The sequence below is a fragment of the Zingiber officinale genome, chromosome 1B (assembly GCF_018446385.1).
Source record: "Zingiber officinale cultivar Zhangliang chromosome 1B, Zo_v1.1, whole genome shotgun sequence".
NCBI lineage: Eukaryota > Viridiplantae > Streptophyta > Magnoliopsida > Zingiberales > Zingiberaceae > Zingiber > Zingiber officinale.
The window spans coordinates 69,771,932-69,784,755 of NC_055986.1; the positions used below are offsets into that span (position 1 = coordinate 69,771,932).

Here is a 12,824-nt window from a genome sequence, read left to right on the forward strand (position 1 = left end):
CTGTTGATGCACTTGTCAGCTTATCTGCTAAAAGAGTTGCCCTTTGATTCAGGGTTTCAAGCTTAACTGATTTGTCTTGTGCCGTTTTTGCCAGATATGGGAGTTTGTGAGGATTCATAAATCTGAATTTCTTTGTCTTGGTATCTTTCACCATCTTTTTATACAGACACCTATCATTGCAAAGAAAAAAATATTTAGATACTAAATAATAAAATTTAGATACAAAACACTCATAATAAGTTGGAAAAAATAATGATCACTCATAACACTAAGTTATGGCTGATGATAGTAACATCCATACATGAGAACTTACTATGAATCTTGCATATTAAACATACCAGAAATGTATACATGCAAATTCTTTTATTTCTTGAGGACAAGCACATTTAAGATACTTAAAAATATACAAGAAAAAAGATATGAGCAAAGTACTTCCTTTCTAGAAGAACAAATGGCAGAAGGCAAACATTAAGGGCCGGTTGAAAATGAATGAGCTATATTTATGTAAAGTGTACCACATCAATTGATATTAGTAAACCTCTCAATAGAAATGATGAACTATTAACTTAATGAGAATAACATGGTATGAGAAAATTACTAGAAGTTGAATTTTTCAAGAGTAAACTTGTTCACACAACAATATTAGTAAACTTCTTGCAGTTCAAATCAGGGATTTTCTGTCTTGCTAGATATTAGAATTTCCCAACAAACATAAAGCAATGCAGTAATTTCCCAGCATAAGTAAAGCAATGCAGTTTCAACCCACAAAATAATATTTAGATACTAAATAATAAAATTTAGATACAAAACAATCATGTGGATTAAAAAATAATGATCACTCATAATAAGTTGGTGAAATTGTAACAATAAACCATAATAAGTTGCTAAAATTGGGAAGCAAACATGTGATGAAAAAGTTGCTGAAATTGCTTAAATAAACTTACTTACCATATGTAGGCAACGATCAAATTTCCTGAAATTGACTCCAAATGATACAAAGAATTGATGTCCTCAAGGTCAAGAAAAAGTTCACAATCTTCATCAAACACTTCATTATCTAAGCACATTGATATACATTTTCCTCCATCTAGAGCATGCTATAGAAACCTAGATACAAGGTCAAGAACGTTTCAAACCTGGTTGATTTATCTGCATCTGTTCTATAGAAACTCTAGCTATCACCTCTAAGTTCTCAATGCATTCACCATTAATTGATTGCAGCAAAAGGAAACCACTGCATGTAATAGACTTTTCGACTTGATCTCTTCTCCAAGTAAGAACATTTCAAACCTAGATACCTAGTAAATCCACATCTGTTCTATATAAACCCGTCACCTCTAAGCTCTCAATGCATTCATTCACCATTTACTTCCTCAATACATGCTCTAGTACTGAGAATTCAAGCTATGCAAGGAATGGTTGTTAAACTCCTCATTGCACTGCTTGCCTTGGCTTCCTCACGCAAAGGGTATGCATGCATGCAACTTTACTCTCGAAAACTAGAAGATATATTGAAGTCATTATCAGAAGAACATGAAAATTTACTTACAATCTTGTGTACTGTGTCCACCAAATCTTCACCTTCAAACTCTCCTCCTTTGTTGGCGCGTCCTTTCTTCCACATAATAGCTCTATTGATGTCATTATCATCACATAATTCAGTCCCCTACAACAAATAAAAATCAAATAACAAATGTGAAATAATTTAATGTGAATCAATTAGAGGGTTCTTAGAGGAAATATATTTTAAAAATACTTACAATTTCTTCAGCAAAGCGTGCATACCCTTTGCATGAGAGTCGATGAGGATATCTATTTTTTTTCCTTCTCTCTTTTTGTTGATCACTGAGTTTCTAGTTATTTCAAACAGGCGACATATCAAATTTGAATAATACATAATGAATTATGATCGAATAGTTTCAAAAGAAAAAATTTAAAATCTTACAATGAAATCTTCAGAAATGCGACTAATGACAAACGCACGCCAATCTTCTCTTGTAATTTCAAAGCCAACAGGTGGCTCATTCAACTCCTCAGGTTTGTCACGCCTGCTTAAAATAAATTTTTGGGTGAGATGGGTCTTGTATTGCCTCCACTTACTGTTTGCAGACCTCAATTTTTGGGTGAGAGGAACACACGGAGCTTGAGCGCTTGAGCTGCTTCAAGAAGAACAAGAATCGAGCGAGATGTGGAAACAGAGACCATTGAGGCAAACACTCAAACACGTTACCTGCATTGTATAGGTTGGTTGATCCAAATTCAAATGGATGAGGAGGTGGTGTTGGATTTGAACCAGATCAGGGCGGTTCGCGTCCTGGGCCGTGGAGCCATGGCCTCGGTCTTCCTCGTCAGCGCCGCACCCGGCAGTCGCCTCCCCACGCTCTTCGCCCTCAAGGTGTTCGACAAGCAGTCCGCCGCCAAACCCCACGCTCTCCGCCGCGCCCGCTGGGAGCTATCCCTATTGTCCCGCCTCTCAGCCGCTCCCGGTGATCACCACCACCCGTTTCTCCCTTCCCTCCTTGGCTCCGTCGAGACGCCGGACCTCCTCGCTTGGGCGATCCCCTTCTGCCCCGGCGGCGACCTCCACGCCCTCCGCCGCTCCCTTTCTCCTTCCAACGAGGAGGCGTTCTCCGCGGACGCGATCCGCTTCTACCTCTCGGAAATCGTCACCGCTCTCGCCCACCTCCACTCCATGCGCGTCGCCTACCGCGACCTCAAGCCAGAGAACGTCCTCCTCCGTTCATCCGGCCATATTATGCTCGCCGATTTCGATCTCTCCCGCCACCTCCCTGCCAGATCGACCACCCACTCCTCCCTTCCTCCTCCACTTCCCTCCGACAACCACAGCCACGCCCCCCGGAGGAAACTCACACGCGTGTTCTCCTTCGGCGCCGCGGACGACCAGATCAAGAAAGGGAGGTCGGCGAGAGTCTCCCCGGCGAGTCGCCGTAGGACGAGTTCCTCGTCCATCTCGAAATCCAGAGAAGGATCCGGTGGTGACGACGAGCGGTCGTTCTCGTTCGTGGGGACGGAGGAGTACGTGGCGCCGGAAGTGGTGCGCGGCGAAGGGCACGGCTTCGCGGTGGACTGGTGGGCGCTTGGGATCCTGGCGTACGAAATGGCATACGGACAGACGCCCTTCCGGGGGCGGAACAGGAAGGAGACGTTGCGCAACATTCTTACGCTGCCGCCAATGTTCCCAGGCCGGCGGCGCACCGATCTCACTGACATTATCGAGCGGCTCGTGGTCAAGGACCCGGAGAGGAGATTAGGGTTTAGTGGGGGTGCGGAGGAGGTGAAGGCGCACCCTTTCTTCGATGGGGTGAAATGGGAGCTTTTGCCAGAGGTGGCGCGGCCTCCGTTCCTGGCGCCGGTAATTTTACCTTTCTTTCTTCCGTTCCTCCTACTCTCGAATCTGCTCTGCGAGGAAGGAACTAAGATCGAAGGGTTCAGAGGAGTTGAGGAGCCGTGAGAAGATTAGGAAGGGTAAGCTGACTTTGATTGAGGAGATGGGGAAATGCGAGATTAGGGATCTCGACTTGGAGGAGTTGGGCCGGCGTGAGGAGTTTTGCGTGAGGAGTTTGGGTCGAGATTAGGGTTCAGAGGAGATCACGCGGCAAGGAGAGGAGAAGGCGCTCGTGGAGAGGAGAAGGCGCTCGTGGAGAGGAGTGGAGAGGAGAAGGCGCTCGTGGAGAGGAGAAGGAGAGGAGAAGGCACTCGTGGAGAGGAGTGGTGAGGAGAAGGCGCGCGCGCGTTGAGGGTTTAGAGTTTAGCAAAGCGAGGGCTGCGAATTTATTTTAAGTGAGTTTAGGGGAAACATACACAACACTTTAAAAAACGTTTTTTTAAAAAAATGTTGTCTTTGACCATAAACAACAACACTAAAGACAACACTTCATTAAAAACCGTTGTCTTTAGTAAAAAGTAAATACCATAGACAACGCTTTTCACTAAAAGCGTTGTAAAACAAAGAACGACAACGTTTTTATTAAAAAGCGTTGTCTATTGGGTGTTGTTGAATGCAAAAATTCTTGTAGTGACATTCTACAAATAAAACATCATATCATATCATGTCATGTTATATCATATCGTAAAAGATGCATCATGTCATATCATATCATGTCATAAGAGTGTATCATGTCATATCATATCATGTCATAAAAGAGCATCATAAAATATCATATCATATCGTAAGAGTATATGCAAGATGTTTTTTTCAAAAACATGCATCATGTCATGTGCAAGATGTCTTTAAAATAATATCATATAATACTTAAACATAATCTCAACATGAGGGGGGCCCGGCTATGTACCACATATCATAAATGCGCGCAATCCCTAGGACGGGATAGCTAGCCCCGAACCTACTAGGGAACTAGGCCCGTTTCATAGACCATCGACCTAGGGGCGTACTAAGGAGCTCATCCCTTTTTACTAGGCATGTTTCATAGACCATCGACCTAGGGGTGTTTAGGAGTCCATCCCTGGTACAAGTCATACAAAGTAAAATAGCATATCATGGTTCATGTCATAACATAGCATATCATATCTTGTCATATCATGAAGAGTGCTCTTAGTCCCAACAAAAAGGGAAGCAACTCTTTGTTGGGTTTTTTGGGTCGCGAAAACCGCTTTTTCGCGTCGCGGAAACCCCGAAACTCCCTAGCCAACGGATCCGTGCAAAGAAAATTTTTTCGAAAACTACAAGTACGAGTTTACCTAGATCTACACTTAGATCTAGAAGGGAAAAAAGGGTTATACCTTTGAAGCGAAGCCCTTCGCAATCCCGCAAGTCCAAGGTACGCCGGATCTGATGGAATAAATGAAAGAGAACAAATTGCGCAACAAGCTAGTGATATGGGTCATGCTCAATCCACTCCAGATATTAATGATGATCCATTATGCATCAATGGAGGACCAATTACAAGGGCTAGGGCTAAAAAGATGAAGGAAGCACTTAATGTGCTAATTGAAGATGTGAAGGCCAAAGCTACTATTGAAGAAGGTTTGACCAAGAGCAAGTCATCCGGCTTAGTCAACCTAATTCGAGCCTTAGATGAGCTAAATTAGTATTTAAGTTTCATATCTATGTAGTATGGATATGTTGGCTTAATTTGGACTCATTTTTACCTTTATTTGGGTTGTAATAATGCCATATGCTTAAAATGGCTAAGTAGTCTATATGGGTCTTTACTAAATGGGCTTTCTTTTGGCCTTTTAGGGTTTTTTGGTCACCTTATAGCTATAAATAAAGGGGGTGACGGCCACACATGTATCTTTGATATATTTTCAATCTAAAACACGGTGAGGCTCTTGCTTGTTGGTTCTTCATTGAACTTGAACTTATCAAGGCATCTCCTTGTGGCGTTCGAAGACTTATCATCCCAATCCCAAGGTTGTGGCGTCTTCCATCTTCTATACCAAGGTTCGTGCTTTTCTAAGCATTGGGTCGAGGTTTCTTTTCATCCATCTTATCGACTTAGACCTTCCTTCTTTCTGTTTTCAATTCGTTGTGGGTTCTTGAGATATCTCTCTCGTTGGGTTCACATCATTTGGTATCAGAGCCAGGTTTTTCTAAATCGATTTGGTTATCCTTTTCTCTTTGTGCTTGAAACTTTGTCAATTTGTTCAAAATTATCTGTTTATCATTATCATCTCAATCCTAGTGAGTTTTATTTGTCTTGGTGCTAGCAAATTATTTTCGGTAAAAAAAAAAAAAGTTGACATTTAAAAAAAAAAATCGGCAAAAAAAAAATTGTAAAAAAAAACGCCGAAATTCAAAAAAAAATCGAAAAAAAAAAAAAAAAAGTTGAGTGTAAGGAATTGTTATTTCTATACTAGTAATTTCCAATTCTGCATTTCTTTTAAAGTTTTGCCTATTATATTTACACTTTCCAATTCCGCATTTTTCTTTAATAATTTGCCTAGTATATTTGTACCTTCCAATTCCGCAATTTCTTTAAAGTTTTGCCTAATATACTTGCACTTTCCTATTCCGCATTTCCTTTAGAGTTTTGCCTTACTTGCACTTTCCTATTCCGCATTTCTTTTAAAGTTTTGCCTAGATTTAATTCTACACCTGCCTAAATTAAGTTCTGGCAAGATCCTTTTCAGTTCTTATTTCAAATATCTTTATCTCTTAGTCCCGCATTCGCATAAGTTTTGCCTAGATTCAATTCTAGCAAATTTCCTTTCTGAACTTAATTTAATTTTTCAATTCTACAATTTGCATTCTTCTATCATTTCCTTTCTTTTATCCTATACCTTTGGGATTTTCAATCAGTCAACGATCGTTTACAAGGAATTGCCACAATTCTAAGTTACTTAAAGAGCTAACATTAGCGAGTTGAGTGATTGAGTGACAACAGATTGCATTAATGGCAACAAGTGGAGAAGAAGCAAGACCTAGAGAAACACTTGAACAACGTGCCTTGAGACAACACTTGGAACGCATGGAAATCAAATTCAATCAAATCCTCGACAGATTGGAGAGACAAGATGCTGTAATTACTGAATTGCAAAATAGCCAAGCTGGTAGAGTTCCCACACGAATTTCAAGGCAATATAACCGTGAAGACAACAACGATGATGATGATGGCATTTCTGAGGACATTGATGATAGAGTTTCTAGTGGCAGATCTGGTGGCATCAGAATTGGTGGTAGAAGGGGAAGGATGACTGATTATGTTGATAGAAACTTGGGAAATATCAAATTGAAGATTCCTTCTTTTCAAGGCAAAAGTGATCCAGACGCATATTTGGAGTGGGAAAAGAAAGTGGAATTAGTATTTGATTGTCACAACTACTCTGAAGAGAAGAAGGTAAAACTTGCTGCTGTCGAATTTATTGATTATGCTATTATTTGGTGGGATCAAGTTATTCTAAGCAGGAGAAGAAACAACGAGAGACCCGTTGGCACTTGGGAAGAGATGAAATCAATTATGAGGAAGAGGTTCATTCCATCACATTACTATCGAGATTTGTACCAATGGCACCCAAGGATCCAAGACCGTGGAGGAATACCACAAAGAGATGGAGATTGCCATGATTCGAGCCAATGTGGAGGAGGACCGAGAAGCAACCATGGCAAGATTTTTACAAGGTTTGAATTTAGAAATTGCAAATATAGTAGAGTTGCAACATTATGTGGAGCTTGAAGATATGGTGCATATGTCCATGAAAGTTGAAAGGCAACTCAAAAGGAAGGGTTCAATCAAACATGGTCAAAGTTCTAATTCATCCACTTGGAAATCTAGTTGGAACAAAAGAGATGATAAAGTTGCATCAAAGAGTAAGACCGAGTTTTTGAAGAATAAAGATGCTGATTCTCCATTGGTTAAAGGTAAAGAACCTATCCAATCTTCAAGAAATAGAGATATTAAATGCTTTAAGTGTTTGGGAAGAGGACATATCGCTTCACAATGTCCAAACAAAAGAAGTATGCTTTTGAAAGAAAATGGTGATATTGAAACTGAGAGTGAATCTGAAGATGATAATGCCTTGCCACCATTGATGGAAAGTGATGTAGAAGAGTATGTCGTTGAAGGTGAAGCCCTTGTCACTAGGCGTGCTCTAAATGTGCAAGTGATGGAAGAAGATGAAGAACAACGAGACAACATATTTCATACCCGTTGCCACATCAAAGACAAGGTATGTAGTATGATTATAGATGGAGGAAGTTGCACTAATGTTGCTAGTACTATCTTGGTTGAGAAATTATGCTTACCAACCACTAAACATCCTAGACCTTATAAACTACAATGGTTGAATGATTGCGGGGAGGTTAAGGTCACTAAGCAAGTATTGGTTTCATTATCCATTGGTAGGTATCATGATGTTGTTCTTTGTGATGTAGTACCAATGCATGCAAGTCATTTGCTTTTAGGTAGACCATGGCAATTTGATAGGAGGGTCATACACGATGGGTTCACAAATAAATATTCTTTTAAGATGCATGGTAAACTTGTAACTCTTGTACCATTAACTCCTAAGCAAGTATATGAAGATCAATTGAGGATAAAAAATGAGAGTGAAAAAAGAAAAGATTGTGAGAGAAAGAAAAATGGAAAAGAAAAGGAGTGTGAGAAAAGAAAAAGTGAGGATGAGAGGAGTGAAAAAAAATGAAAAAGAAACAAAAAATCTAGAGAAAAATGGAGCTTTTATGCAAAAGAAAGAGAGGTTAAGAGAGCTTTTTATTCTCAACAGCCGATGATTATACTTTTGTATAAGGAGGCTTATTTCAACACTAACAATCTTAACCCTTCTTTGCCTAGTGTTGTTAAATCTCTTTTGCAGGAATTTGATGATGTCTTTCCTGAAGAAGTTCCTGATGGATTGCCACCACTTAGGGGAATAGAGCACCAAATTGACTTCATCCCAGGAGCAGCTATCCCTAATCGACCAGCCTATAGGAGCAATCCTATGGAGATGAAGGAGCTTCAAAAGCAAGTTGAAGAATTGATGAGAAAAGGGTACGTCCGAGAAAGTTTGAGTCCTTGTTCAGTTCCTGTTTTGCTTGTGCCTAAGAAGGATGGAACTTGGAGAATGTGCGTTGATTGTAGGGCTATCAACAAGATTACGGTAAAGTATCGTCATCCTATTCCTAGATTAGATGATATGCTAGATGAACTACATGGTTCTTGCATTTTCTCTAAAATTGATTTGAAGTCTGGCTATCATCAAATTCGCATGCGTGAGGGAGATGAATGGAAAACTGCTTTTAAGACTAGGTACGGTTTGTATGAATGGTTAGTCATGCCATTTGGCCTAACTAACGCACCTAGTACTTTCATGAGATTAATGAACCATATTTTACGTGCTTATATTGGGAACTTTGTTGTAGTATATTTTGATGACATCTTGATTTATAGTAAAAATTTAGATGAACATCTTAATCATTTACAAAAAGTTCTACTTGTTTTGAGAAATGAAAAATTGTATGCTAACCTTCAAAAATGTTCTTTTTGCACTAATCAGATAGAGTTTCTTGGTTATATTGTTAGTGCTAAGGGAATAGCGGTTGATGAAGAAAAGGTTAAGGCAATACGTGAATGGCCAACACCAAAAACGATAACTGAGGTACGTAGCTTTCATGGGTTGGCAAGTTTCTATAGAAGGTTTGTTAAAAATTTTAGTTCTATAGCTGCACCCTTGACTGAAGTTGTTAAAAAGAATGTTGGGTTTCGTTGGGATAGTGAACAAGTTTCAGCTTTCAATTTACTTAAGGAGAAGCTAAGTTCAGCACCATTACTTGCATTACCTAACTTTGCTAAAACTTTTGAAATTGAGTGTGATGCATCAGGAATAGGTATTAGAGCTGTGCTAATACAAGAAGGTCGACCCCTTGCTTATTTTAGTGAGAAACTCAGTGGAGCAGCTTTGAACTATCCAACTTATGACAAGGAGATGTATGCATTGGTGAGGGCTTTAGAGACTTGGCAACATAACTTGTGGCCCAAAGAGTTTGTTATTCACACTGATCATGAATCGTTGAAGCATTTGAAGAGCCAAAGTAAGTTGAATAGACGTCATGTAAAATGGGTAGAATTCATTGAATCATTCCCTTATGTGATCAAGTATAAACAAGGTATGGAAAACATTGTTGTTGATGCTTTGTCTCGAAGGTATACCTTGATCTCTACTTTAAACACTAAATTGTTAGGATTTGAATACATTAAAGATTTATATTCTAATGATTCTGACTTTGGAAATGTGTTTGAAGTTTGTGAACATACTGCATTTGGGAAGTTTTATAGACATGGGGGGTTTCTTTTTAGAGTGAATAGGTTGTGTGTGCCTAATTGTTCATTAAGGGAATTATTAATCCAAGAATCTCATGGTGGGGGACTAATGGGACATTTTGGAGTTAAAAAAACTCTAGAAGTGTTGGTAGAGCATTTCTTTTGGCCACAAATGAAACGGGATGTAGTTAAATTTTGTGAGAAGTGTATTACATGTAGGCAAGCGAAATCTAGATCTTTACCTCATGGACTGTATACACCTTTACCAATTCCTAGTGAACCTTGGGTTGATATTTCCATGGATTTTGTTTTAGGACTACCAAGGTCTAAACGAGGTATGGATTCTATTTTTGTGGTTGTGGACAGATTTTCTAAAATGGCTCATTTTATTCCTTGTAGGAAAACAGATGATGCTAACCATATTGCTGATCTATTTTTTAGGGAGATCGTGCGACTTCATGGAGTACCGAGGAGCATAGTTTCAGATCGTGATGCAAAGTTTCTAAGCTACTTTTGGAAGACATTGTGGGGAAAGTTAGGAACAAAGCTTTTGTTTTCCACAACTTGTCATCCACAAACAGATGGACAAACTGAGGTAGTAAATCGAACTTTATCTACTTTGTTGAGAGCTATCATTCAAAAGAATTTAAAAGGTTGGGAAGATTGTTTACCACATGTTGAATTTGCTTATAATAGATCTATGTATTCTACTACTAATTTTTCTCCTTTTGAAGTGGTATATGGGTTCAAACCTTTAATTCCTTTAGATTTATCACCTTTGCCTATCTCTGAGCGTGCCAGTTTAGATGGTACCAGAAAAGCTGAGTTTGAGGCAACTGCATGAGAAAGTTCGATTGCAAATTGAAAAGAGGACTGAACAATATGTTGCGCAAGCCAACAAGGGACGAAAGAAAGTGATCTTTGAACCCGGAGATTGGGTTTGGGTTCATATGAGGAAGGAAAGATTTCCAACTAAACGTCGTACTAAGTTGCATCCACGAGGAGATGGTCCATTTCAAGTTATTGCTCGAATCAATGATAATGCATACAAGCTTGACTTACCAAGTGAGTATAATGTGAGTGCTACATTTAATGTTTCTGATCTTTCTCCTTTTGATGTAGGTGATCAAGATTCGAGGACGAATCCTTTTGAGGAGAGGGGGAATGATGGAATAAATGAAAGAGAACAAGTTGCGCAACAAGCTAGTGATATGGGTCATGCTCAATCCACTCCAGATATTAATGATGATCCATTATGCATCAATGGAGGACCAATTACAAGGGCTAGGGCTAAAAAGATGAAGGAAGCACTTAATGTGCTAATTGAAGATGTGAAGGCCAAAGCTACTATTGAAGAAGGTTTGACCAAGAGCAAGTCATCCGGCTTAGTCAACCTAATTCGAGCCTTAGATGAGCTAAATTAGTATTTAAGTTTCATATCTATGTAGTATGGATATGTTGGCTCAATTTGGACTCATTTTTACCTTTATTTGGGTTGTAATAATGACATATGCTTAAAATGGCTAAGTAGTCTATATGGGTCTTTACTAAATGGGCTTTCTTTTGGCCTTTTAGGATTTTTTGGTCACCTTATAGCTATAAATAAAGGGGGTGACGGCCACACATGTATCTTTGATATATTTTTCAATCTAAAACACGGTGAGGCTCTCGCTTGTTGGTTCTTCATTGAACTTGAACTTATCAAGGCATCTCCTTGTGGCGTTCGAAGACTTATCAACCTCAATCCCAAGGTTGTGGCGTCATCCATCTTCTATACCAAGGTTCGTGCTTTTCTAAGCATTGGGTCAAGGTTTCTTTTCATCCATCTTATCGACTTAGACCTTCCTTCTTTCTGTTTTCAATTCGTTGTGGGTTCTTGAGATATCTCTCTCGTTGGGTTCACATCAGGATCTCAAGATTGTCAACGTAGACAATCCTCTAGAAGTATCCACACGAACAAGATGTGTTCTCTAACACACAAGGATGGAGAAGAGAGCACCACAAGTGTGCTAGCACTTTCTAGGGCTCTCGGATGGGAATGAAAAGAAAAAGGATAGAGAAGAGAAATAGAATGGATCTTATGAACACTCTTCTTCTTCTTCTATGTGACAATCACTCTACCTTTTTCTTCATGAAACTCAAACTCATTCACCTTCTTTCTTGCTTGAAAATTTTCGGCCAAGAGAAGAGGAGAGGGAGAGCTTGAGGAAAACTTGAGGAAGAAGAAGATGCAATTAGCCTTGAATGAAAAATAATGCATCCCATTCATTTTGAGTGGTCGGCCACATCAAGAGTAACTCCTCTCATTAATGTGGCCGGCCACATTAAGTCCAAGAGAAGATGTAACTTCCATTAGGTGGCACAATCATGTATTAACTATGATGATGTGGCACATCATCATTGGCCACTTAATGCCAAGTCACACATATGATGTGGCATAAAGTCAAGTCAAACTTGACTCTTCCTCTTCCTCTCAAGTCAAGTCAAACTTGACTTAATCTCTCTTATGGTTGATCTAATCCAACCATTTAATTCAAGCCAATTTAATATAATGAATGTAATTCATTTAATTAAATTGATTCAATGAGTCATAATCTAAATTAGACTCATTGAACACATGAATCAACTTGAGTCCAACTCAATTAGCCCAATTAGGATTACTCTTAATCCAATTTGATTCATCAAATGAATCTAATCTTCTTGGTTCATCACATGAACCTAATCTCCATCCACTTGTTCTTTGTGTGTGACCCAATAGGTTCTTGTAATATTGGAAATGCCCCTAAACTCATTTAGAAGCATAAGTAATGAGCGGTATCTAGCAATACATCATTACTACCCAAGTTACAAGAATGTTGAGATCCAACATCACCTTGTGACTACTAATTGTGACTCCTCACAATATATGACAAGTGTCCTTCTATCTTAGACATCTAAATTGATCAATGTGAGGCATAGACCGTGTCATCCTCTAATCAATCTAAATCTTGAACTCCAAGTAGACTCACTAAAACAAATGAGCTCAATATCTCATATTGACTCATTTGGGCATGGCCATGCACTTCGTGGTCTCACTCTATCAAG

At 39.3% G+C, this 12,824-nt stretch overlaps 1 protein-coding gene across 1 annotated transcript in view; it reads left to right on the plus strand.

Moving 5' to 3' along the window:
* The first annotated feature begins 2,044 nt into the window (after positions 1-2,044).
* Positions 2,045-12,824, plus strand: part of LOC122038814 (serine/threonine-protein kinase UCN-like) — a 51,573-nt gene continuing 40,793 nt past the window's right edge. Inside the window, exon 1 of the mRNA XM_042598758.1 lies at positions 2,045-3,467. Coding sequence (XP_042454692.1) covers positions 2,264-3,467 — 1,204 coding nt within the window. The 5' untranslated portion in view covers positions 2,045-2,263. The remainder of the gene's footprint in view (positions 3,468-12,824) is intronic.